A 25569-nucleotide genomic window follows, 5' to 3' on the forward strand; every position below is an offset into this window, starting at 1 on the left:
AATCTCGGATTTTCAAAGTACTTTAGATTGTAGGGGATTCATGTGAAAATATCTTTAAAATATAAAGAAATAAAATAAAATAATATCCCCTAAGAAGGTGTGTTTTAGTTAGAGTCCTTGTTGAAACATGGTCAAAAGAATGACTACTGAGGTAGAAGAAGGGAGAACAAACAAATTATTAGATACCAATTTATTGACTTATTTAGTGATTTGCTTAAAGCAACTGCTTGTACTGCCTATTTGGCAAGCATGACTTAACTTGTTACCTGGAACAGAGTGACCTGGGGAAACAGCTGAAATAATGGGCTGTTGCCCTTAACAACCTGCAGACTGCCAGGAAGGCTTCTGCAAACTCACTTGCTTGTCTGCCCCACCATATGGTTTTAAAGTAGGAAATGAAAGAGTGCAATCTGGACCCTATACTGAGGCTTTAAGGAACCATCTTAGCTTTGGTCCATCAGTAGTATTTCTTCTCTTCTTCACTCACTGGCGCCAGAGTGCTTATTCCAGAAAGATTCTGCAACACTGTGGGGAAATACCGTGACCAAAAGCAACATGAGGGGGAAGGGGTTCATTTGGCTTATCCTGAGTCACAGTCCACTGAGGAATGCCAAGGTAGGAACTCAAACTGATTAGGAACCTAGAAGCAGGAGCTGATGCAGGGGGACTCAAACTGAATAATAACCCAGAGGCAGGAGCTTATGGAGAGGAACTCAAACGGAATAGGAACCTCGAGGCAGGAGCTTATGCAAAGGCCACAGAGGGGTATTGATTACTTGCTTGCCTCTCATGGCTTGCTCAATCTGATTTCTCATAGAACCTAACCACAAGTCTACAGTGGCACAAGCCAGAATAGACTGAGCCCTCTCACCTCATCCACTAATTGAGGAAATGTTCTACAGGCTTGCCAGCCACTGGATCTTATGGAAGCATTTTTTTTTTCCAATGGCGGTTCATTCAGTCCTCTCAGGTGACTATAGCTTGTGTCAAGTTGATATACAACTAACCAGTCCAGGGCAGTATAATAAATGTTTTGTATTTTAGAATACTTCTTTTCAAAGCAATAATAGAGTTTAAGAATGTATCACAATGGTCAATACCCATCCGCCTTTTTTTGTTCTCTCTTAGTTAAAGCTATCACCTCACTTTCTCTCCAAGTCCAAACAAGAGTAAGAAGAACTCCTTCTCATAGACCAAGAAACATCACATCCTCACTCCTAACATCAGGCATTGATACCTACACCAGATATCAATAGCCGGTTTAACATTACCAGTACTTCATGAAATGTGAGTTGAGTATAGTAGTTCTTCTGAAAGGAGAGGTTACAATTAAAAGAAACATCAGTGGATTCCCATGTCGGAACAAGAAGAAAGCAAAAGACGCCAAGTAAACTTTCTCGTAACACATGAATCCAGCTGATAAGCATATGGTGAACTCGAGTGGCCCCTGTCTCTATCCTCCACGACTGACGTAACCTTATCTATTGTGTCCTTGAATTTTCTTAATCTTCCTTGCCTCCCACATGAACGTGAAAGACCACATGCTCATAATGCCTCCAATTCAAATGAAGTCCTAGCTCCTAGTGAAATGGTATTTCCATGGAGTCTTAAAGAGCTAGTTCCATATAGAGGATGTTATGGGGATGGGGTCCTTATAAAAGAATTGGTACTCTTGTTCTTATGAGCGAGAGAGACAGAGAAAGAGAGAGAGAGAGAGAGAGAGAGAGAGAGAGAGAGAGAGAGAGAGAGAGAGCAAAGCTTCATCTCTGTCATGTGAGAACAAATCCAGAAGGCAACCAGTGGCTTCTTCAACATGGTGAGGATGCTTCATCTTTGCAAAAACTATGTAAAGTCTAAGTTTTAGACATTCTAGCCTATATGCATTTCCAGACAATTTTCAAGGGCACAAGGAAACTCAATTCTATATTCTTTCTCAGTTGAAGACATTTTTGAGACCTGTTCAGTCTAATTCAGAAGCCACTAGATACTGTGGCTTTTCTGCATTTCAAATATAGTTGACCCAGATCTTAAAGATGTCAAACAAAAAATTCATCATATTTTCTTCATTGGATGTTGAAACATTAATTTTAAATATTTTGTCTTAAATAATTGTATATTATTAAAGTCAATCTTATCCTTTTTTAAACTTTAATTGTGCCTATTGGAACTTTTTAGATTACATGTATAGAGTGTGTTACATTTGTATTGGGCAGTGCTGCTGTTGATTAGTGTTTATTTTTAAGTTCTCTGTGTGTGTATGTAGGTACATGTTCATGGGGATGTGTGCACATATGCACCTTGTTGAACACAGAGTCCAGAGGTTGACATCAGATTTCTTCTTCAATTACTCTCCACCTTATTTTGTGAGGCAGCATGTCTCAGGGAAACTGGAGCTCGCTGGGTGAGTCGGTTGGTTAGTCAAGGAGCTCCAGGGATTCACCTGTCTCCCCTATCTTCCAAGCACTCTGGTTACAGTTTCACCCTGGCCCCACTCATTTGGCATTGTGTTTCTCAAGGTTTAGTCCCTTCTGACCATAAGCATCTGAGCACTTGTTAGATATGCCAAAAGTCCCACCCAAACCCTATTCCTACGTAGGGTCTTTCCAAGCTGTGCACGCACTCCACACCAGCATTCTGTAATTGATGGACAGGAATGCCATCAATCTTCAGCAAAAATAATATTATGATCTCTGGAAGAGGGCTGTTTGAACAGTGAGAATATGGGATGGAACACAATAAATTAGTAGTCAGGCCCATCTACCATTTTGGTTTAAATTGGTGTCTTGGCCTTTTTGTTAGTATAACCAAATGCCTGAATCTGAACAATTTATAAAAATGGATGTTTATATAAATCAGTTTTGAGGGTCCAAAAACTTAGTGTTCAGCCTTTGCAGAGGCACATGGCAGTTCAGTCTCTAGTGGGAAAACAGAAAGAAAGTGGACTGATGGGAAATAGTGTATATGCTAGTCAAATCAAGGGACAATGAGAGGCTTTTTAATTCCCTTATGGAAAATCCAGTAATCCCTTCATGGGGACGAATGTCTCGTGATATCAAAGATATCAAATTCCTCTTAGGTTTCCATCACTTCTCACCACCATTCCAATGGGGAGCAAGCCTCAGCATGAGTTTGAATGGGAACAAACCATATCAAAATTATGGCAGAGGGTCTGGAGAAATGGCTCTGTGGTTAAGAGTGCTTGCTCAGAAACCATGAGGGCCTCAGCTTGGATCCCAGCACTCACATGACATCAGACATGGTTTTCTCCACACATGGAACCCCAGGACTTGCAAGGGGGCAAGGACAAGAGGATTGCTTTGGTTGGAAGGCAGCGAGCCTAGCTGAAAAACACAAGCTCCGGATTCAATGAGAGACCCTGAGGCCTACAGCAATGGTTATAAACCTGTGGACTGTGATCCTTTTGAGGATGAACTATCCTTTTACAGGGGTCACCTAAGACCATCAGAAAGCATAGATATTTACACTACAATTCATGACAGTAGCAAAATGACAGTTATGAAGTAATAAATAATTTATTTTTTGGTTGGGAGTCACCATAACACAAGGAACTATATTAAAGTGTCATAACATTAGGAAGGTTGGGAACCACTGACCTAGAGTGATAGAGGGAGATGCCTGGTGGACAGTCTGGGATGGGTTTGGTGAGGACAGAATGGCAGTCCCTGCCCCTGGGGGGTAGGACCAGTGGACATGGGCCTCCATGAATGCCAGTGGGTGCCATGGGCATAAAGCTTGTTTCTATAATAATGTACATATTTTATACTTATTCTTTAACGAATGCCCTCCCTATTAAGGTTAATGACTCCATAATAATCAGAAACAGCACAGCTTGTCAGAAAGATACTAAGGAAGCGTAAAGAAATTTATGGAGTGGTGATCACAGGAAACTAGTCCAAGCCAAGGCTGGTCCATGGCACCTGATAGCTTCCTCTGGATTGTGTTTACCACATAATATGTGGGTATAATATGTGCCCCCCCCCAAAACATACACAGAGAGAGAGAGAGAGAGAGAGAGAGAGAGAGAGAGAGAGAGAGAGAGAGAGAGAGAACAGAGAGACTGAGAAATGGAGCTTTATAAACTAACATTTACTGAGGTTGATTGTATATCCTCACAATATCCCCTGTGGTAGACATTATTATTGACTCCATTTTACAGGAAAACTGAAGCCCAGCAAGGTTTACTAGCTAGTTCATGGTCATGCTGCTGTAATCAGAATGAATCAGCTGTCAAGTGCAGTAGCCTTAAACATTGCATACATTGTCTTGCATCAAGTCTGTGTAGTATCTCAGCTAACAACTGACTGCTATTGAGCAACCCCTGGCTTCCATAAAAACCACCTGCCATGCTTACAAACACAGTCCTGCCTGAGTATCACCAGCTATAGATGTCAATTTCATTAACTCCACACATTGTCTTGGTTTCCATTGAAGTGTTCGGACTTTCAAAACAACTCCCACTTGACAGATGAAGACAGGCCTGGAAAACACTTGGACAAGCTGGCAACAGCTAAACTCAGGCTTTGTGGGTGGAAACAGGGCTTCTTCCACTTCAACATTCAGGAGGTCCCTGGCTATCATTTCAAAAGGCAGATTCTGAAGCAATCCTTCTGACTGGACCTGCTCTTTTACAGAGAAAAGGTGATGCCATCAGTCCGAGAAACAGACTTTGAGCAGTTTTGCACCTAGATACTCTGAACCAGGTGAGGTTCTCGGTTCTAAACTCTTGCAGCTTTTCTGCCTGTGTTAACAGGGCTGGATAATTTATTTCTGCAGTGTGTCTTCCTGGATTAGAGAATCCAGGCTTAAGGCCCTTGACATCCTTCAAGCTCCATTTTAGAACAAATGCCTTGGATTGAGGATAAAGTCCTCGTAGGAATCGGAGCTCCAGAGGCCTGGAGGAAGAGTATCCAAAGCTGGAAAAAAACAAAACAAAACAAAACAAAACAAAACAAAACAAAACAAAACAAAATAAAACAGCAACAACCACTCCCATCCCCCCAAAGACCCCAAAAAACCCTCAGGGGCACAGGCTAAACCCACAGTCAGAGTCCAGAAACAGAAATCTCTAATGCTTTCAGCCTAGCACTTTCCTCTCCCTTAAGCTTAGTCTTGGAGATGGAGGTCTTACGAGTCACCCTCTCCAGGTCCTGGCTGAGCTGCCAGTCTGGTGCTGGGACAGGTATAAAGAACTTTGCCCTGACACCTAGGTGCAAGTATTCTTGATCTTGCAGGAGCTGGATAGGGATTCTAGCCTTCCTTGTACCTTCCCATCTTACTGAGGCTTGGACTCAACACAGGCTCCCCTGGCTGTCTTCCTTTAAATTGGATGCTGTGGCATGTGCAATGGTGGCAACACTTGGTCCTTCTCCTGTCTTGACTAGGCCTGGGATGGACCAAGTTCCCATCCTCTGTGAGATGTAGAGCATATGGACTCAGAGTTCACCTTCTTTGTTCTCACTTCGATCTTGCTGATTTCACTCCTCCTGTTCCTCTCTCACTGCGACCCAACAGCCTCCAGCAGGAAGGGACCAGTGGATGCCTGAGCAGAAGCCCAGGGCCTACTTTCCCTGGCAACACTGACCACACAATGGTGTCTTACCAGTACCGAGAGAACAGAAACTGAAGCCTAGTTTTTATGAACTCCGAGATTTATCTTTCTCGGATGTATCTGTTCTCCCAGAGAAATTGAGCCCTCTTGCGACTGCCTCCAGCTCGCAGACCCAACCTCCCCAGCCAGGTTCCAGCCCATCAAATTGGGAAATGAGGTAATCCATCAGCTGAATTTCCCAGGAGTGTTGCTGCCTGGGAGCACCAGGCAGGAGGCGTGCCCCATCTGTGCGCTTTGGCAAAGTAGCCAGGGAATAGCAGAGAGTTAGCTGTGGGGCTCCCGGACCTCCGGGTGACCTGCGTTGGTGCGATTAGATTACTGCAGTTTCCTTGATCTGGGATCCAAAAGCAGTTTGGTTTTGTTTGGGACAGGTGGTGCGTTGTGAACAGCTAACTACCAAGCACCCAGTGAGGAGGCTTTTCACTAGAAAGGTTGCCAGCAGAAAAAGTTCTTGGGGAGAAAATCGATTTGGGCCTGAAGAGTGCACTGGAAGGTGCTCATTCTGGACTGGAAGGCTGAAGAAAACCTCTGACAGACTCAGTTCTGACCGAGGCCTCAGGAGTCTCTGGGGGCAGGTCTGCGAAGTTATCAACTTTGTTTTTAAATTAAGAAAAATAAAATCAAGCAAGCAGTAAACATATAGGGAAAACCGAATCCAAACGCGATGTTTTCATAGCCATGTATACAAATTAATATATAAAATTTCAAGGTTACATGGAGAATGACTCCTTGCTGCATATGAAGTACGAGAGAGCCTGGAGTTCTAATCTGTTCTATCCAGTGGAGAGGGGGCGAATCCACATGGAAAAGTTGCTCTTAGGCAGGTCAGCAGCTGCCAGATCCTGCAGTAGTGCAGGGAGGCACATCCTGGAACTGTGTTGAGACCTGCCTCTTGGAGCCCTATGGAGCTGTTTTTGAGCTGGAGAGTTTTTGCTCAAAGGCAGGCTCCTCCCTGGTTTGTCCCTGGATATGCTCCTTAAAGTGAAAGACTGGATTTTTTTTTTTCTAGTTGGAATGCCTTCCACTCCACCTCCTTCCCCCAGATGTTGAGAAAAGAGGGGTAAAGCAGAACAAAACCTAACCTCAAGTCACCTGACTCTGAGCCCCCACCCCAACCCCACCTACCAGCTTGCTTGTAGGCCCTCTCAGCTTTCTAGAAAGAGCAGAAACCATTGTCTGGTTTGAAAACCTTACTTGGAGCACAGAGTGCTAATAGTCGTCGTCGTCGTCGTCGTCGTCGTCGTCGTCGTCGTCGTCGTCGTCATCGTCATCGTCATCGTCATCGTCATCATCATCTTCCAAGCATCACCAGCATCTCATGCGCCCCTGGCATTGGAGTTCTTACCTGAAATTGAAAGGCGCTTGGGACAGTTTCCTTAAGGTGAAGACACAGAGCTGGCAGGTTGGGGTGGGGGAGGAAAGAAGTGAAATCTTTGCAAATTGATCTCTGCCTCTCTCTATGTGTCTGTCTGTCTCTCTGTCAGTCTCTGTCTGTTTCTGTCCCTCTGTATCTCTCTCCCCCCCCCATCTCTCTCCAATACTTTAGAGCTTCCTCTGGCTCCAGTCCTCCTACCCCAGGCAGAACAGAACAGGGACTGAAAAAACCTGAGGATCAAGCGCTAAGAGGACTCACTCCCTATTCTCCCAGCTCTATTAGTTTGGCCACTCTTCCTGGGACACAAAGGATGGTAGAGAAGCTAACAGCACAGTGCTAGGAACCAATGCCTTTCCTAGGCTCAGGACTTCATCTGCTTAGTGTAAAGGCATCAAGACCACAGACAGGTGTGAGTGTGCGTGTCTTATAGTATATATATGGTATTGTACTTATATACATATAGTAATATATATATATGTATATATATACATACAGTAATATATTACTCTACACATACAAACACACACATATATGTACATATATATGTATCTACATATATAATAGAGTACTTGTATCTCTCTCCCTTTATGTGGGCAAAAGCTGTTAGGCCTAAATATCACAGAGGCCTGCTCACAATAAGGTAGAGCTTCTAACGGAAGGATTCTGCACTCCGATCCAGACTCTCCTAGCTTTGTGAGGTCTCTAGGTAATTCCACACACAACAGTCTATGGGTCCTGAGCAATGCATACTTAGTGCATGCTTCTATAATACTTCTGTATTTTTATAGAAACTGCTCAGTTTATGTCCCCACTTAAAGACAGATATGAGCAGTGTGTATTGGCAACCTTTCTTACACCAGTGTGTATTGGAAAGGTTTGCTGACAGCCAGAGAGGTAAAGCCATTCTTCCCAATGTCTTTACTACCAGAAGTAATCACGAACAACCTATTTTCTGAGGCTCTCATTCCAGTCATCTTCTTAAAAGTATAGTTTCCCCTTTTTCAGCCTTTGTTATTGTTGTTACTAGAACAGCTTGCAGTGTTTTCACAAATGCAGTCTTAGAAAAGGTCCCATACATGGAGTACCTGGGAAGGGGAGTGGGCTACTCAGGACACCCCAGATGCTGGGTTTAAATAATTTCTATCAGGGCACACAAGGCTTTCATCTCCGATCTTATGCTTTCTCCTCAATGCCACTATTGAGCCTATCCTAGCTTTAAGGTAATACAAAAATGATTTTAGATAAACAATTAATAGAGTAACTAAAATGACCATGTTGCCTAGAGACTGGAACCTCCTAAAAAATTTTAAGCACTTAAATTTTCTCACAAGTCAGGTATCAAATTATTTTTAAATAAATCTCAGATTGTCTAACCATATTTATTCATCGTGTAGTTATTTCTTACAGAGAAATCTTAAAGGTTAAAAACACTAAGCTCCTCTTGTTTTAAATTTACCCAGTTCATTAAAGTTTCACTTGTTCCTAAGAAAAAGTTAGACTGTGCTCTGTGGCCTAAGACCTTACACACTGGAGATGGTGGTACAAAAAGCCCCACCTAATTAACTAAAACCTAGCCAGAACACTTATCCAATGACTGTTACTTACAAAGATGGAGATTATTTCTTTGCTCTAGTTTGCTACTAGGGTTTGCCTACTCTTGTCTCTCCAATCCTCTGTGGTGAAGCCATTTGTTTGAAATAAATTCGTACATGACATTTCTTTGAGGCTCACTATAAACATGGCCAATGAAAGAGCCATTATTACTGGTTGTTTCTTTAGCTGATTACTCTCATTGTAGAAACAGCTCTTGTAGAAATAAATGTAGGAGGAAAGGAAGGAATAATTGGATAAAGGCAATCACACCAAGCCCAGGCAGGCTGAGTGCATCAGAACCCCAATCTCAGTTCCCAGATCCTTTATAAGTACCATGGCACTAGACAGAATACGCACAAAATATTCTAATGAAAACTTATACTTCAGCCCTTATCTCCAATTGTTTTCTATTCTAGAAAGGATTTGAGGTCTGTAATGATTGATGTAATGAGATGTTTGTTCTGTAATGAGCTAAACAAAAGAAAGGCTTGGATGACGGCGTTTCTGGCTAAGTGTGTGAGTCTAGTTTAGTGTAGTTGAATTATTTCTGCTTCTATGATTCATGATGTGTCTTTCTGAGCACTTGGCTGGCCTGAGATTCGTGTTGTACAGCAGTATCATTTTTATACTTCACTTTGAGGTGGATAGAAACCTCAGTACCCAAATTTCAACGGGAACAAAGCCCAACCTTTCCTTTGTGAAGCACATGGGCATGATTTTCTAATAAGCAATGTTTCCCGATTTTCTTAATTTTTTCTTGGTTCTACAAAAGTCAGTTATAGAGAGGCATCAAAGTGAAAAGTTTAATTTTACTTGGAACAAGTTTTGTAGATGCCATTGTTTTGCCTATGAGTGAACACAATTTGTCAGAGAAACAATACAGAAGGCATACGGTACACAAAACACTGTATTTTCACATGTATTCTTACTTTCTCACACCCAAGCTGGAAGTTCTAAAGAAGGCACTTCTACCACTTGTATGATAATGCCATCATCAAATAATATGATTACTCACTGGAGCGAGTCCACCGAAGGACCCAATCTACTGGAAATCCCATAACCCTACTGCACGAGTCATACCTGGCATTCAGTGTTGGCCATCAGTAGCTCTTATCATGTACACAAGTGTACACATTTTCACCATTTATCCTATCTTTTTCGCACTCCAGGTATGAGCAATGGATTAAATTTATTCTGGAAACCTTGGTTATTATCTTTATTTATGTGTATAGATGTTTTGTCTGCATGAATGTCTAACCACCATGTATGTACCATGGAGGCCAGAAAATGGCATCCTGTTCCTTGAGACTGGAGTCAGAGATGTTTATGGATTGCCATGTAAGTGCTGAGAACTGAACTGGGTCCTCTAGAAGAGCAGCCAACAGTCTTAATCACTGAGCCACCTTTCCAGACCCATTTGTCAATATCTCCAAGTATGATTTATTGCTAAATTTTCTTTCATTGCTTTTCTGTTTACTGTAAAGACCTAAATATATCTTCTTTAAGATGATTAGATAGCTGTTAAATTAAATATAGATGCAAGTTGCAGATTTAATAATCCAGTTAGTATTCCAAAGAAGAGTCGTCGGTGATAAACTGAATGACTTAATAGATCTTTATACATGTAAACTCTGCTTAAGAGTAAGCATGCATGCACACGCACGCACACATGTCATTGATTGTTCTGTTCCTCCCACTTTCCCCTTTCAACTTGCTCAAACACCCTTTGGTCTCAACAAAGAATCATTTCTATCAGGAATGAAAAGGAATGACTAGAAATAATTGTCAAAGAATCACCATTGTTCAAATCATGGTGAGCAGGTAAACTCATTGTTCAAGACTACTTCCCATCTACTGTTCTTATGACAACATACCATCAGGAATGAATTTAGTTGGTCTTTCATCAACTCATAAGGTGATGATATCTGCAATAATGCACCATGGAAGAAACCGCTATAATCTTTTACAGGAAATTCTTCTATTTTTATAATGATATTTGTTTATCTCACTATATCCAATGCAAGTGGATGGTACTCAGTGTACATTCATAAACTTATGGATGGCTTTAATCTGTATTTGATTTTGAATATTTTTAAATCCAGTGCCTTAATTGACCAGACATCCTTTAAATCAGTGTTCTCAACATGTGGGTCAGGACCCCTTATAGAGTGAAAAAAAACTTTTATAGGGGTTACCTGACACAAACAGAAACCCCCGATATTTATATTATGATTGATAACAGTAGCAAAATTACAACTATGAAATAACAATAAAAACAATTGTATAGTTGGGGGTCAGCACAACATGAGGAACTGTATTAAGGGGCCACAGCACTAGAAAGGTTGAGAACAACTGCCTTAAATATTACAGCAATTTTTTTAAACAAGAAAAATTACATCTTGCAGAAGTTACAAATGTAAGTAATATATTTTAATTGGAAATATACCACTTCTTTTCTTATTAAAGTATGAAAAGGAGAATGGGAGAGAAGGAGCGAGAGACAGAGACACAGAGGTGCACAGAAAGAGACACACAGTGAGAGGCACACAGGCAGAGAGACACAAAGAGAGAAAGAGAGAGGGAGAGACATACACAACAAAGGATGAATGCGTTCTTGTTTTGTAAGTTTTACAGTATCTCAGGAAAAATAAGTGTTATATAACCATTGTTAACAGAAGATATATGTTTTACATATGTGATAAGAATTGAAATCATATCAATCATAATTTGCCTCCATTTTGTGTATATAATCACTTACACAAGACTGTTGCAAATTTCTTGATGAAATTCCAAAATACAGATATATTCCAAAAAATAGAGGGCTGCAGTATTAATTCAAGCATTACTTCACGATTTGAGTTGCTACTGATCTAATTTTTGATATGAGGAATTTTTTGAAAATTAAATGCAAAGAATTTATATTGGCAGTTTGAAGCAAATATGATGTCAGAATATATCTATACATAAATTGGCACCTTATACATGTTAAAAATGTGAATGATTGATATTTTGAGATTTCAGCTTGTTTATCATTTAGTAAAGGTTTGTAACGGCAGTTATAATATGCTAAGTTTTAGAGTCAAAGTGTTATATAAAGAGAAATGATTATGATCCCTGTAAATTTAAAACACGTGATTTTTTTTTCTATTGTAATTCTAACTGGCCATCTGACTTTGAGAAGGTCATTGAATTTCTCAATGTCTCGCTTTGGGGTAGGTATAACAAGATCCTCTATTTTCCTTTGCCCAGCTTCTAAAGTCATGGAGAGATTCAAACTGACAACATAGGTGAAAATGCTTTTTAGTTTGTCCTTTAACGTGACATTGGCTATGGCATTATGTTTAAGGCGATTATTATTCATTGACCTACTGCAATATTCTCTAATAAAAAATATTTGAACATCATTACAGTTAATGAGAGCACCATATCTATTCTCCCGGAAAAAAAAAAAAAAAAAACGTTCATTCTGATTTATTAGAGCAAGAATTAAAAAAAAAAAAAAATCAGCGAACTACCAAAATGCAAATACAGGAATTATCTATCGATGTTTGTCTTTCTGCTCCACTAGAAGCTTTAGAGTAATACCAGCGTGTTTTCATTACATAACTATAGGTCTTCACTTACACCATAGTTGTAAAATTTCTGTCCTATGAGACCCCAGATAACCCTGTATGATAACAAGCTTCAGGTTTATTTGCAACCCTCTTAACAGAGTGATCCCAGCTTACTGCATGGGGCTAGCTCAGACCACATGCACTCAGAGAGTAGATCTCACTGGCCAGTGGGTCCAAAAGGATATGCTACATTACCTGGATCCCCCTTTGAGGAGGTGTCATTTTTAACCTTATACTCAGCAGCTCTTGAGCGGGTAGAGAAGATGTCTCTGAGAGCCGGAAACTGTTGCCATAGCATTTTCCTTCTCTGTTCCTGCCTACCTTCCTTCTCTAAAGCTCGAACAATCTGAAACAAATCTATTGGTTTGTTTCAGGAGCAGGATTCAGGGCTCTGGTGGTGTTACATCTACACTACATACTGACTGTACCTGGTGGGAGGGTTTAGCAAGTCCGAGGGTGGCATTAAGTTTCCTAGGACAGAGTCATCTTTGCAGATACCATTGCAGAACAGAATACAGACCCAGGGAGAAATTTCCTCCCCCACACCACCCCAATCCCATTGGCCTTCTAGACAAGCCAAATTACAAGTCCTGTAACACAACCTCGGTGTTTCCAGAACTCTCAGCGTGGACAGCTCCTGCATCCTGGATGCTTCCTCTGCAGTGTGCGGCGGCGGCGGGAGAACCATAGCGCCCAGTGCAGCACGCGACTATCCCGCGCGCTCGCTCCTCCCTGTCCGCCCCCTCCCTTAGCTCACTCGACCGGCCACTTTGAGGGATTTCCTCCCTCCCGGGGCGGCCTTTGCAGCAGAAACGTATCTGCCTGGTTCGCGGCAACAGAATGGATCTACGAGGAAGAGCCCTTCTCGGTGGAGACAGACTTCGGATTCTCCTAATGTTCTTCCGTGAGTAGCGTCTGGGGACCAGGGGTACGGAATGCACTCTGCAGAGAATATAATACACTAAATAAAGCCAAGTGATTTTACTCTGGTTTACTAGGTTTAAAACTGGTCTTTATGCTTGTGGTTATCTGGAGCTGGTGGGTGTTATGACCCATCCGTGTCAGAGAACTCCCAGAGAGCCACACACCTGTATGGCATCGCCCAGACAGAGCGCTAGACAGACCGAACTCATGGCCGTGGTAGTGGGGCATAGCACTGCCAAGAAAGATTTAGCTTTAACCACGCTCCTTAACCCCCGCCCCCCGCCTGTGTGTGTGTGTGTGTGTGTGTGTGCGTGTGTGTGTGTTAAAGCCCAGTCGTATTCCAAGTACGGATTTGATTTGATTTTTATATTCTATTTTCACTATAAATCATCGGCAGGAAATGTGAGTTTGGTAGCGCTGGAATAGAGAAATGGCTTGCGGAGCACACCGCTTCGAGCAGGGAACTTTGCCGCTCCGAAGCCTGCAGAGAACCGGCTCCGGTGTCCTAAAGCAGAGGGCTAGCTGAGCCCGAAAACGATGAGATTGCTTTGCTTGTTCCGCAGATGCAATGGCCCAAACCGTGGCAGAACAAGAAGTGGAAAATCTTTCGGGCCTTTCCACGAACCCCGAGAAAGACATATTTGTGGTGCGGGAAAATGGGACGACGTGTCTCATGGCAGAGTTTGCAGCCAAATTTATTGTACCTTATGATGTGTGGGCCAGCAATTATGTGGATGTAAGGAATCTTTTCCCTCCCCAGCTTGCTCCTAGGGCGGCAGGGCCGAAGGGCACCCTCCCTCCAGGCCCTGCCAAGACCTCAGTTGCCCGCCTCTTCCCCCCAAAACCCCTGCAGGCTGTTCCCGAATGCTGCATGGGGGTTCCGGCTTGCAACGCCTTCTGCTCGCCCTGCCTGCTTTAAAAGTAACCCCCCCTCTCTGCTCCCCTCCTGGAGGGGTGTGCACGTAAGAGTCTACCCGCATGTTCCTGGACCCCCGGAGAGCGCGGGCACAGGAGCGCCCAAACCTGCAAGCTAGAGTTTGGACGCGCATCCCTTCCCGGTCCGCGCCTGGGCCCGGCGCGCTGAGGGGGCGCGGGGCGTGTGTGTTCCCAGCTGATCACAGAGCAGGCTGAGATCTCCTTGACCCGGGGAGCTGAGGTGAAGGGCCGCTGTGGCCACAACGAGTCGGAGCTGCAGGTGTTCTGGGTAGATCGCGCCTACACACTCAAAATGCTTTTTGTAAAGGTAATTCGGTGCGGGGACCGCAGAGGGATGGGATCAGCGTGGGTGTGCGCGGTAGTGGCCTCTGGGGTTGCCTATCTTAAAGCAATTAGAAGGGTTCATAGGAGCCTTCCCATCTTGGCAGGAAAGTCACAACACTTCCAAAGGACCAGAGGCGACTTGGAAGCTGAGCAAGGTACAATTTGTCTATGATTCCTCAGAGAAGACCCACTTTAAAGACGCAGTGAGTGGTGAGTCGTCCAGGGGGTCAGGGGCAAGAGAAAGCCAGAAACACACATCTTGTCTCTGGGTCTTGGAAGCAACTCTGGGATTTTTGTTCTGAGGATAGGCAAGCCTGGGTCTGCTTGCTCTTCAGGGTCAAAGAGCCTCTGTGTGTCCTCAGGAAAACCTGGGTCAAAGATCCTTCAGACTCAAGCTGAAATACATACGGCATTGCTCTGGAAGAGACTCCAATGAGTTTCGCTATTATTTTTTTTTCCTGCATCACAGATCGATTTGCTCTCATGTATAAAACAAACAAATTCTCAAAAATGCAAGAGGACACTGTGACAGGGTTGGGTGGTCTGCAGAATCGCTCTGTGTACGGGGCGGTGGGGGGGGGGTATAGCCCTGGGGTCTTAATTGCAGCTACTTTAGGGCAGGTTTTTATCTTAACTTATTAGCTTTCCCTGCCCATTCCACCCAGGACTTCTGAAAACATCTCAGAGAGAACACCCCAAACACCCACAACTGAAATAACAATGTACCTATCTGAACACTGGTCAAAGACCAGAGATATATTTAAATGTATTTTTAAAACAAAAACAAAATTCACTGTGTCACTTGCATCCATCGCTTAGGTTCTGCTATTGATTCTAAAAGAACAGCAAACTTGAGCCAGAAAAGAAAAAATGGGGTGGGTACCGTGAAGCCTTTTGTCACTGGTGTGTCTTCACAACCACTGATGGGGGCCTGAGTCAAAGGGTCCTGTTTTCAGGCAGCACACTTTTTTCCAAAATAGAATTGCAAGCATGTCTAATGAGACAGGCTCAGGTACAATGGGGGACTTGGTCCTATCTTTCTTGGAGCTCCAGCCCCAGGATTGCAGCACCAATAGGAGGCATAGGCTCTGAGCTGGGAGCAGTGAGTGTGCATCCGGCCTAACTGCTACCTTGCTTCTCCTAGCTGGGAAGCACACCGCCAACGCTCATCATCACCTCTCTGCCTTGGTCACCCCAGCTGGGATGTCCTATGAGTGTCAGGCTCAGCAGACCATTTCTCTGGCCTCCAGTGATCCTCAGAAGACTGTCACCATGATCCTGTCTGCAGTGCACATCCAACCCTTTGACATCATCTCTGACTTTGTCTTCAGTGAAGGTAGGTTAGGCTGGTGCTAGGAAAGGGAAAGGGAAAGGGGGCTGATTCTAAAGACGGCGGAGAAAAGGGGCTTACTGGGCTCCCAGGATGGTGTTGCCTGTGTTTCTTTGAGTCTGCGGTGTCAATTTTTACAAGATGTAGAGGTTATAGGATTTCTGAAATACCCACCCTTCCCTATGGGAGAAATTACTTAAAGGTAATTTGATATTTTATTTCCCATAGGCAGATTCTAATTGCTTTATTTGCACTTTCCACGGGGTTGGGGATCATCAAGTGAATGCAATTAATTATTTAAATGTTCATCGTGTTGGAGGATCGTCATCGAACTCACCTATCATTTCCCAAGCTGTTTCTCTTTTACCTCAACAAAGCTTGTTCTCAACCTGTAACCAAAACTATGTGTCCACCACCCCTGAGTAATTACTCCCAAAGCATCTGAGAATTCAGAAGGTAAATTTTCCCTGGGGAAAAAAAAGGCCAGATTCTTTTGTGCAGCTCCTTTTTTGGTTGTCCTCCACCTCCTCCTCTCTTTCTCCTCTCTCATCCTCTTAATCCCACCTGCTCTCTGCCTCTCTCCTCTCTTTCCTTCTATCTTTCTGTGGTGCTCTTGGATGGAATTTTCAGTCCACCATCTTAATGCTAGTCCATTGTGTTACATTCTCGGTTGAAAACCATTTAATCACCTTGGCATTGGTTATTTTTCCTCTTGGCCTTATTAACATCTAGTACAGAACTAGATCAAGGCAGATGTTCAGGTAAGGACTAAGTGTGCTGATACTCAGTTGAGAGAGACATATATGTGTACATTTTAGAAGTGGAAATTAAGCTCTAGGGGACAGAATCGTAAAATTTTAAATATTCACTTATTTATTTATTTAAATATAGTCACTATATGTAATACTATATATATTTATTTAAATATTCACTATATAATAATACTATATAAATATAGTATACATAATATAGTATTTTTATATCTAGTGAATATTTAAATATACTATATACTATATAAATATAGTATATAAATATAATATAAATATTCTATATACTATATGTAAAATATAGTATATAGAGTATGCTATAAACATATATTGTATATAATAATACTATATATAAATACTAAATATTTATAAAACCCTTACTATATATAGTCAATATTTATAAAACATAGCATTGTCTTTCTTAAACCAAAAATATTACATGTAATATGAAATATTATGGGTGTTGACCTAGAAACTCATTATGAGAATACTGAACCACATAGTATCCTTCCACGGAGATATTACCACAGGCACATTTAAGTTCGAGTGGGAGCCTTAAGTGGTGTTTCATGGCTTTTGGTCTGCTGGTCAGTTGTTACTGGTTCTTTATTTCCTGGCACTTCTGGTGTTTTAATTGTTAATTGTACTAGTTCCTAACCACTACCCCACTCAAATTCATTCTGGGTTACTTCTAGGTTGTTTATAGTCACTAGGAATGGAGAACCACATATGGTGTATGCTTAAATTTGTATACAAAGAACAAACAACTACTGAATAAAGAATAGAGCTACTTCATTAAAAATCAGTGAATTTCATCACAGAGATATTTACATATTTTCTTTAAAAACAATTTGTATCCATTTCAAGGTTGTAGATGGAGAAGATTACTCCACACACATAGAGACTGTAAGCATGCATAATTTCTTAAATACAGACAGAATAGGACCAGGTAAATTGCAGTGTTACCCAGGCATTTCAGGTTAGTAATTGTGTCCTCGCCTATGTGGTGCCCCAGGCTCAGGCTCCTGAGAGGAGGTAGGACTCATTCAGAATCACTCACTAGATCTTGTGCCTTTGTGTGCAAGGTGTTCTTTTGTTCCTGACTTCTACTGTCCATGCTTTTTAGCATCTGCCCAGCACTGTCTTGCAAGAGATTGTTGTATTCCATTAAATGGAATTGGAAAGATTCTTTTTTTGGGTTGCCTATTCAGGTTTCAGCACTGGGACTTCCAGGGGTTTCCAGTATGTTGTATACATTTATGTGGGTATGAGTGGGCTGTCCATGCCAGAGGGGAGAATGTACGGTTATATATTTACATAACCACTGTGATTGTTGCATGCACTTTTGGATGTGTGTGTGTGTGCGTTCATATTTATGTGTATGTATGTTTGAAAATGGCCAGGGGCTTGTGGTGAAAAGTCCATTTCTTGTGTCAGGAGGTTTTACCTGACATTCTTCATAGCTGCCTACTTAACCTGCTGTATGAGGTAAGCAAAGAAGGATTACTAAAATGGGTAAATGGACAGTCCCTAGGGTTGAGGGCAGCCAGGTGAGAGTCGACACCTTTATCACACATGTTCCTGTAAATGTATTGGACTTAGCTACAGAACCGATCTTAATTTTAGTGTTCAGAAAAAATTTGAATGGTGGTGAACACAGTTGTGATATTAACATGCAGAGTCTGCTTCTGTAATGCTGATGTGAGGCCCCACATGCTAAGCTCTGGGTGATGCTGTTGATTTACACAGTCTTATAGAGGGCATGGAGGGTTAGAGGCTGAGCCATACAACAAGCTTTGGTGGGTGGGGATTGAATGGGGTTATAGGAGATGGACAGCCCCTCATAGTACATCGCACCATTTGGACACAGACATAATGTGAAGACCACCATTCATCTGGAGGGTAGAAGACGGTGAGAGACTTCCTGGAGGAAAGAGGTCCGTGAATCTAGTGATTGATCAGCAGTGTAGGATCAGGACCCTGTGGAAGCCTTACGAGGGGATATAGGCAAATGGTTTAGTTGAACCAGAAAAACTGTCAAGAATGTCTAGACCAAAGCCAACCTTTCTTGCTATTTAAAGCAGTGAGAACAGTTTTTACCTGTTTTGGGTGGTAGATGACACAATGTGAGATGTACTGGTAACATACGCTGCACAATGATATCATCAGTATTGCTAATGCATTACAAATGATTATGTCCAAACAAGTTTTGATAGATAAGTCTTTTTTTTTAATAATTCAAATCTTTAGAATGTCACATTAAACACTTTCTGGACTTATTTTAATGTTGACAAAGTCCTGACATTAAAGCAGTTCTCAGGAGGTTATTTTCTGGAAATACTGGAGCTCATTGTAGCTTAGTTATATATTTAATGATGCTTATATTTTTAATTATAATTCATGACCCAGTCATTTAATATACTATAGTTTTGTTATTCAGATTACTCAATTATCAAATTGTATATGATTAAATGACAATTGTCTTCTAAAAAGGGATTGATCTTGCATTTGTTGAAATGACATTTCTGTAGGTCTGAAGAAATAATAACTATTGTATGCCTTAGCAAAAAAAATTAACAGTAAGCAACTAAAAACAAAAATGAGAGGAGTTTCAGGGTGCCTCTGTGTGACTGAGTCTATAAAGGCTGCCATGGCTTGGGGCCTTATAACTACAAGGCCCTCCCTTATCAATGGGCAACAGCTGTTGGATGAGGTTTCAAGGGCTTTATGAAGCAAGCAGGCTCTAAATGGCTAAACATTTGCCTACTATTTGGGTTGTTTTGAAAATAATTGTGTTTACAAAATTTTGAGTTTGCCGCTAGCAGGCTTTTGAGCTAAAGGGTCACAGCCTGCAGTGAAGAGATGGAGAATTGAGGGGGCACATTTGGCTCATTTGGGTACCACACACACTATGCAGTGGGGTCACCTGCTGTTCAAAGCACCCTGTGTTTCTCAGCTGGGGTTAATTAACTTGTCCTTCTGCAATTAATTCATAGTCTAACCTCTTGAGGGTCTGGGGGATTTCTGGCTGATGGGATAGGAGATTTTTCACTGGGAGGGAATGAACCATCCTGGGTATTTTAATGTCTTAGATAGAAGGAAAATTTGACATGTAATTGCCAGGGAAACACAATAGAACATGAAGTTTGTCTCTGATCTCCTTTAGTAGAAACTCAAATTTATAGATACTTAAATAGAGCACAATTAGACTCAGCCCTTTTAATTCTCATGGGAAAGCAGCAAACAAAAAATACTTAGGTCACTGGGATACTTAGGTACACAGGAGTGTCAGAGGTCCAGAGACTCCTGAATTCATACGCATTTGCACTTTGATTTTTGATTGTTTATTAAAATGTTCCATTTTCTGTGCAGGAGATTGATCCCAGGGTCTTTCACTTCCTAAACAAAGGCTCTAACCTTGAACTCTACCCCACTGACCCCCTGAGCATTTTATTATTTTCCTAACAGCTGGGTCAGGTGATGCTGCCTGTGGAGGCTAATGCTATATTGGAGGTGATACCCTTCACTTTTCTCTATCCCACACCCTTGAAAGAAGGCCTTGGCAAGATGCCTTGTCATAAGCACTTTGACAGTCTGTAGATTCTAGACCCTGTAGATGTGTGTTTGACATGTTTTTCCCCCCAATGTGGTCTTGCTATCATGAATTACTGCCTGTCAATACCTCCAGTGTAAGCAGCCAAAGGGGGGTGTTTCCAGCGTACACTGCTGAGAGTTGTATTGAAGGCTTCTATGTGGAGCCTGTGCAGAGGGCTCTGTTATAGCATTCTGTTCCAGACATTGTCTTCTGGAGCCACAGTGTGGTATGCCTTAGAGTTGTCCTCATAAAGGGATAAGAAACTCTGGCATTTACCCATTAATGCTACTGACAGCTTCTTTAAGGAATCAATTCTCTGGAATTTATGACCTGCCATGTCCTTAAAGACTATTGTAATGTGTTGGTGTGGTGAAGGCCAAGGGAAAAATGGATGGACCATGTGCATATCTGCTATACTTAGGGCTGGAATGTATGCATCTCCCCTGCCACGGGAGAGCACAAAGTTTAGTGAGAAATGGTGTATACAGCACAAACCATGTTCCCAGCATATAGATTCAGTCAATGATAATTACTTTTATTATTTTTAACATTCAAGCTAACAATTTCTCAGCACACAAAACTCAGCTGCAGAGACAGTCCCAAAAAATGTAAATAAAAGATCAACCTTGTCTCTAGCAACATGGTCAGACAACAGAGGGATACCCAGCTACACAAAGGTGACCCTGCTATTTCTTCAGAAACGGTTTGGAAGTTAGGAGAGCCCCAGGCAGACAGTGTGGCATTTCGCCTATACTAGTAGGGCTCCACTGGGGCATAATAAAGAGTATAAAGTTTCCAGATACTGAATGCAGATTTAAAATGTAATGCAACAAAGGCCACACCCACCAGTCTGAACCTGATCTGAGGGCATACTGTTAAGTTGAGGAGAGTCTAGTTGGCTGTTGCAGCTGGCATCAGATGTCTCCTGTAATGTCCAATCTGTTTCCCAATTCATCTTTCCCTGCCATGCTCCAAACAGCCAGGCCTATGTTTTTGTGTCTAAAGCTTAGGCCAGTCAGAGTATCAGGGATTCCAAATTCGGTGAGGTGAGATACAGGGTCCTGGGGCATGTGAAGACAGATGTGATTTTGTCTAAGCTAAGGGATGCTTTCCTCTTTTGTGAGGCAGCTGGGACCTATCTTGCTCTGTAATCTCTGAGTTAATAATCAGATCACTCACCACTGCTCAGGATTTTAGCTCACCAACAGGGGTTGGAGATAGTACGTTTTTGATTTTGTGTGTGTGTGTTTGTGGGTAGTGTATATATGTGTGTAAAATTCAATGGGAAATTGTATCTATTTCATTAACCTCTGACTAGTATTTAGAATATTTAACATTTCTTTTAGTTATAAATGAAGGTCATACAAACAGTGCTAGTCACAGTAACTGTGACTCTGTCACTAATAGGAACAATTGGTTTTCTATTCACAGAATAGTCTGTGCAGGGTTTACAATCACGACCAGTACACATGTATCAGGAACATGTGTTCCTGAAACTCAAATTAGTATAAAAAAATTCAATTGTCTTTGCAGCCTTCCACACATTTTTCTCTTTTGTATTCATAAACACTGTTCTGACTGGATGTTGACAGTTTCATCAAACACGCTTTAGTGGGTCATAAGCATCATTACTTTAAGTGATAGAGAACAATATAAATTATTATATGGTATCATTTTATCACTGAAGTGAAATACCTGAGATAACCTACTTTGAGACAAGGTCCCACTGTGTAGCACAGGCTGGCCTGTATACATTCTCTTGCCTTCTCCTTCTAAGTGTTGGGATTACATGTCTAAACCACCATGCTGGCTCTCTCATTATGCTCCTTGGCACTTCCACAGCTCAATTTCTAATCATAGTTCCCTTTTTTGAGACATTAGGTTAGTTTTTTCCTAAAGTAACAAAAGACAAATTTTGAGAGACCACATCTCTTCCCCCCCCCCCCGCTCCTCCCCCCCCCCCCAAGCTATGCTGCAGTTACACGGTAGAGCAAGTCTTTTTGTTTCCAGTGGGGCTTACTTGGGCACAGCACAATGTCATTTTCTTTGTGCAGTTGTTGTGGCATTAGATTAGAGATAACCTTTGTCTTTAAAATGAAATGTTAATTTAACAACCATAATCTAGGTGTACCAGTACCAGTGCATACCTTTAATCCCAGGAGGCTAAGGCAGAAGGATTATGAGTTCAAGGACAGCCTTGACATACAACATGAAACTATCTTAAAGGAAATTTAAAAAACAAACCAAAAACAAACACACACACACACACACACACACACACACACACACACACACAAAACCGGAACCCAAGAGAGTTTTTAAAAGTTGTATACTGGAGTATAATTTCCCATTCATTCTTGTTAGAGAGGAATGATTTCCTGCATTCAGGAGGCTTCCCTGCTCTTTCTTCTTGTCCTGTGTATGTCCAGATGACAATGAGATCACAGGGGATCCAGAGGAGCCTAGCGTATAATAATGACTTCAGTAAATGCTTGCCGGAACATCTTCACCTGAAGCCTCAGTCCCTTGGAAGAGGCATTAGAATCTGACTTTCTGCACATAAGACTCAAAAATTTGATAAAAGGACCCCTAGTTATCTACAAGGTGTGACTATCAGAGGGCTTTTAGCATTTCTGGTTCCCCTCTTTACTTTCTCCTCCCTCCCTCCCTCCCTCCCTTTCTCCCTCCCTTTCTCCCTCCCTCTCTCCTTTCCTCTCTCCTTTCCCCTCCCTTTTCTAATGTTTCCCCCCCTTTGTTCAAAGTAATATTGAAGACACAGAGCTATGACATTATTTTGGATTTTAAGAGCATGAGATCATGACCCAGTTGTGAAGTATTGCTGGCATGTTCCCTCTCAGTCTAAAATGCTGGCTACATTTACATGCTCAAATGTAAACATCCATCAAGGTATACGACAGTGTTTAAAATTATAGCACAACTTGAATATAGTAAATGTTCAACTTTTAATGTGTGTGTGTTAAAGTGTCATGTTTAAAGTGCAGAAAGTTGAAAGCACAAAATTCAAGGCACCTTTACATAGACTTGAAACCCAGACATTAATTAAAGATATAAACCATGCTTATCACAATCCGAAGTTCTCTTGCTCCCCCTTCCTGATTGTGAACACCTGTCAGGTTTCTAGGACCATGGACTTCAATCTATCTGTTCAAGAATGTCATAGAAACTGGGATAATGTAATCTGTACTTTTGTGTCTGAAAAGTTTTATTCAACATTAGGATTCTAAAATTCACCCCTTTTCTAATTTATAGCTGTATTATATTCCTTTCTTGTTGACTGATATTATATGTTATGAATATACTGCAGTTTATTCTGTTTTTATGAACATTTGACTATTTCCAGACGAGTATTCTCAATAGTTCCTATGGATATTTTCACTTTAGTCTCATCATGTCCATATATTTTCATTTTTTCTTGGGTTGATACAGACAAGGGAGACTGCTGGGCTCAAAGGCAGGTGTATATTTGTCTTCAATAAAGATCAACAGACTGTTTCACACTTTGTAGTCATTGCCAGAACTTGTTATTTTTCAGTCTTCTTGAACATCTTGTGTTTATGAGTAATTCTGTGATTACTAGATTCCAATTTAAAGTTTAAAAAATGGAAAAAATGATAGTAGATATATCTAATTCTAAAACAGTTGAAACTTAAACTCTTTAAATTTAAAATTAAATACATTCTTTGGATTTTTTGATGTCTGCCACGAATCTAATAACTAAATATTGTTTTGCTAAATGGATATATACTAACTTTATATCACATAGAAATACTAAGGCTAAGTGAAAGAAAAAATTGACCCACCCATCTATGGACACTTTCCAAGAGATTGCTTCACCTCTGGCTCTGTCTTGCTTCTGCTAGGAGGGCTTAGGATTCAGAATATGTCAGTAGCACTCACTGCTTTCTCCTTTCTCCTTTCAGAGCATAAATGTCCAGTGGATGAGCGAGAGCAGTTGGAAGAGACCCTGCCCCTGATCCTGGGCCTCATCTTGGGCCTTGTCATTGTCATAACGCTTGTGATTTACCACATCCACCATAAAATGACTGCGAACCAAGTGCAGATCCCCAGGGACCGTTCCCAGTACAAGCACATGGGCTAGGAACCATCAAGCAGACAGCCTCCAAATCCTGCCCCCAAACTGGATGACGTAGAACAACAATGGCACTTTTTCACCTGTATACAGGATCCACCAACATAGCTACACTCCAACAGGCCCAGGTACTTGAGGGGTGCCTGGCCTGTGTCCATGCTTAAACCCAGGGATGGAAGGCAGGTTTGGGGTTTGGGGGATTAATGGTGGCTGTTGTGTCCATGCTGGGGAGTAAGTAAGGGTGAGCGAGTAGGGTGAGCTTTCATGCTCATGATGACTTAACTCTGACTCTGACTTTGTAAGTCTACAGCACATAGAAAGGAAGAGGTGGCCCTTGCATTTAGAAAGTGGAAACACTTCCTTTGGGAGACCTCTTTAGGTCAGAAGAAACCCGGTGCTTCAGTCCCTTGGCCTCAGCTGGCATACTTACACGGTTTTCAATGCACACAAAATACAACCTCATGCTCCCTGCAAGCAGCAAGACCCCTGAAAGTGACCCATGCTTCTGGCTGGCATTCTGCATGTCTAGTGATTGTTTTGGGAATGTTTCACTGCTACCTGCACCCAGTGACTCTGCAGCACAAGAACCCGTCTAATGTCACTACGCACGGTTGTTTGGAATTCATAATATGTCGGTTCCAAGTGAGGGGACCTCAAGAATCAATCCATGTGAGTTTGCTTTTGAAAATGAATTAAAAAAGAAAACAAGCACTACCCTCTGGCTTTTGGCTGATTTTTTGTTTGTTTGTTTAGAAACAACAACAACAAAACTACCCCAGTTTCTTTAGTAAGCAGAGATGCAGAGTGGATTAAAATCAATATTATTTTTATGTTTTTGCAAGAGACAAAAAACAAAGACAGGACAGGGATGAAATGAGGAGAATGTTGTTTTTTTCATAGCTTGTATTAGGATTTCTAATGCTTTGAAGGGACACCATGACCCTGGCAACTCTTATAAAGGAACCAGTTTAACTGGGCTGTCTTACAGTTTGGAGGTTTGTCCATTGTCATCATAATGGGAACCATGGTGGCACACAAGCACACATGATGCTTTAGAAGGAGCCGAGAGTCCTTCTAATCCATCTGGATTGTCAGGCAGCAGGAAAAGATTAACACTACTGGGCCTGGCTTGAGCATCAGAAACCTCAAAGCCACCCCCAGTGATACACGTCCTCCAACATGGCCATGCCTACTCCAGAAAGATCAGACCTCCTAAACCCACTCACTAAGCATTCAAATATATGAGCTTATGTGGAACAATCTTTTTTAATTGGGTATTTTATTTATTTACATTTCAGATATTATCCCCTTTCCCCATCCCTCCCCCCATAAACTCCCTATTCCATCTCTTCTCCTCCTTTTTTGCTTTTA

General features: G+C 41.8%; 1 protein-coding gene and 1 long non-coding RNA gene across 2 annotated transcripts; one reads left to right on the plus strand and one right to left on the minus strand.

Annotated features, from left to right (window-relative positions):
* Positions 1-3570: 3570 nt before the first annotated feature.
* Positions 3571-12484, minus strand: LOC143441443 (uncharacterized). Its single transcript, XR_013108834.1, has 3 exons — positions 12407-12484; positions 6824-6974; positions 3571-4934 (listed from the first exon to the last, which is right to left on the minus strand). It is a non-coding gene; the product is annotated as an uncharacterized LOC143441443 (long non-coding RNA).
* A 292-nt stretch (positions 12485-12776) lies between these two features.
* Positions 12777-24914, plus strand: Lamp5 (lysosomal associated membrane protein family member 5). Its single transcript, XM_034493776.2, has 6 exons — positions 12777-13115; positions 13699-13871; positions 14247-14378; positions 14500-14605; positions 15540-15731; positions 24029-24914. Exons 1-6 carry the CDS (start codon positions 13052-13054, stop codon positions 24205-24207), a joined length of 846 nt encoding a protein of 281 aa, XP_034349667.1. The 5' UTR covers positions 12777-13051; the 3' UTR covers positions 24208-24914.
* Positions 24915-25569: the final 655 nt, after the last annotated feature.

This window comes from Arvicanthis niloticus, chromosome 2 (assembly GCF_011762505.2).
Source record: "Arvicanthis niloticus isolate mArvNil1 chromosome 2, mArvNil1.pat.X, whole genome shotgun sequence".
NCBI lineage: Eukaryota > Metazoa > Chordata > Mammalia > Rodentia > Muridae > Arvicanthis > Arvicanthis niloticus.

Coding starts and splice junctions, on each gene's coding strand:
- Lamp5 (XM_034493776.2), top strand. CDS start 13,052: ATGGATCTACGAGGAAGAGCCCTTCTCGGTGGAGACAGACTTCGGATT. Junction 14,606..15,539: donor CTTTAAAGACGCAGTGAGTG/GTGAGTCGTCCA, acceptor TGCTTCTCCTAG/CTGGGAAGCACACCGCCAAC. Junction 15,732..24,028: donor TGACTTTGTCTTCAGTGAAG/GTAGGTTAGGCT, acceptor TTCTCCTTTCAG/AGCATAAATGTCCAGTGGAT.